The sequence below is a fragment of the Nipponia nippon genome, unplaced genomic scaffold, assembly GCF_047370975.1.
Source record: "Nipponia nippon isolate SJK-2023a ecotype South Korea unplaced genomic scaffold, ASM4737097v1 scaffold_10, whole genome shotgun sequence".
Classification (NCBI taxonomy): Eukaryota; Metazoa; Chordata; class Aves; order Pelecaniformes; family Threskiornithidae; genus Nipponia; species Nipponia nippon.
Window position 1 is genome coordinate 2,360,522 of NW_028262291.1, and position 2,239 is coordinate 2,362,760.

A 2,239-nucleotide genomic window follows, 5' to 3' on the forward strand; every position below is an offset into this window, starting at 1 on the left:
TCCTAAAAGTAGTAATACTGTTATGAAAGTCTATAGGGTAAAATTTATAGAAAGGAGGGAGGTCTTTAATTGGATACTAGATTATCTCTCTTCTTATATCCCACCGGATGAAGCTGAAAAACTGGGGGTATACTACCTGCCTGTTGGTCACCAGGCATTTAATTCTTCTGTGATAGCATTACTTGCTTAAAAAGTTAGGTCTTTAACTTCAGCTAGTAATCTAGACCCCTTTGGTGATATTATTATTATCACTAAATAACTTATGCTGAAAGGATTTCTAGAGATCTGTACTCCACCTTCCTTGCTCAGACTACAGCTACCTTCAAAGCCCGGTCAGGTTGCTCGGGGCTGTGTCCAACCAAGCTGGCTACCACAGAGGAGGTACCAAAGTCTTCAACTTTCAGCTCTTCAGTCTGAGAAGATGGCTTGCAAGAATTAAACTTTTTTGATTAATCACTGTTAAGCTTAATACTTATATTTTGCCTTTTACATTGAGTATATGTGAGTAAAATCTAGATTTTGAGTGTGGCAATGCAAACTTGCAAATGTTTTTGAACTGCTAAATAGACCCCAAAAAATCATCCTTCTTAGAAGGGAGATGCGATTTTGATTGTTATAACTTCTTTCTTCCAGGTAAACCTCTGCAATCATTTCCACAATGAAAGATAAGATGCAGAGGGTCAACCTATCAACGGTATCTGAATTTGTTCTTGTAGGCCTTTCTGATACTCCGGAAGTCCGTTTTCTTCTCTTTGTGCTGTTTTTGATCATTTATTTGGCCACCATGGCAGGCAACATCACAATCCTTGTTGCCATTAGCACAGACACTCGTCTGCACAACCCCATGTACTTCTTCCTTGGCAACTTATCCTTACTGGATATCCTATGTCCCACTATCACTGTGCCGAAGATGCTGGAGGCCTTGTTGCTTGAGAACAAGGTGACTTCATTCACTGGCTGCATGTTCCAGCTGTTCTTTCTCATTGACGTTGTAGGCACAGATATTTTTCTCTTGGCTGTGATGGCGTATGACCGGTACGTTGCAATATGTCATCCGCTGCGCTACATGAATATCATGAGTATGAAACTGTGTGCTCACCTCGCCATTGGCACCTGGGTAGTAGGACTTTTTAATTCTCTGTTGCACACATCTTTGATTTTTACACTCTTTTTTTGTGATTCTAATGAAGTTGACCAGTATTACTGTGATATTCCTCCTATGCTGGCCCTCTCCTGCTCGCCTACTTACAGTAGGGAACTGGTAATTCTCACAGTTGCTGGGGTCCTTGGAAGCGGTGCCTTTGTGGTCACTCTGATCTCATATATCTACATCCTCTTGGCTATCCTGTGCATGAACTCTTCTGAGAGCAGGCACAAAGCTTTCTCCACCTGTGGTTCTCACTTGACAGTAGTATGCCTTTTCTACGGGACCACCATTTGCACATATGTACGGCCTTCCTCCACCTACTCACCTAATCAGGATAGGATAGTTTCTATGTTCTATGGAATCCTCACTCCCCTGCTAAACCCCATAATCTACAGTCTGAGGAACAAAGAGATTAAATGTGCCCTAAGAAGAGCGATCAGCCAGGTAAGAACTGCTTTAACAAGACAAGAACATCTCTCTCGGTCTCTGGTGTCCTCTGGAGCCCTAGTGATTGGATCGGCACTGCAGTTTGACTGATCTTCTCTAACTTTAACCATCTAAAAGTTAGATGCTGGAATCAAAAGTCCTTCTCTGGGCTCCCTTTACAGTTAAAAGGGAGAGGTGTGCACCTCTGGGAGGCCAACTGGATGGCACAGCTTTAGGCCATTATCACAGGAGGAGAGGACTTCAGCTGGTAATGTTGTTTCTCCACTGAGCACAGAGGAAGGTTAGATGAGAGCCTCAGCCTTAGACACAGGTGTTAGATGCATGTCTTGGAGCATGAGTGCTGGGAACCGGTGCTGTAGGCACCCTTAGATATACGTTCTTCTGTACAAAAGCAGCTTATAGGACTGGTGCCTCTTATTGACCACATTGCTCCTGCAGAAAATGTAAGCATGTCCTCTGTGGGAGATTGACTGGAAGGAAGGCTCCTTTGCCATCATTTAAGGTCACCAGTTTGGGTATGTTTTCAAGCAGCATGCCAAGAATCCAACTGCAACACCTGCAGTGCCATGAGGCACAATCTGGCCATAGCTTGCACCATGTATCTCAATCAGTCTGCCAGGGTGCAGATCAACTGTAAACTACAGG

General features: G+C 43.6%; 1 protein-coding gene across 1 annotated transcript; it reads left to right on the forward strand.

Moving 5' to 3' along the window:
* The first annotated feature begins 658 nt into the window (after positions 1-658).
* Positions 659-1,684, forward strand: LOC104009476 (olfactory receptor 5F1). The gene has a single exon (XM_009461480.2). The coding sequence runs from the start codon at positions 659-661 to the stop codon at positions 1,682-1,684; it is 1,026 nt and encodes a 341-aa protein (XP_009459755.2).
* The last annotated feature ends 555 nt before the right edge of the window (positions 1,685-2,239 follow it).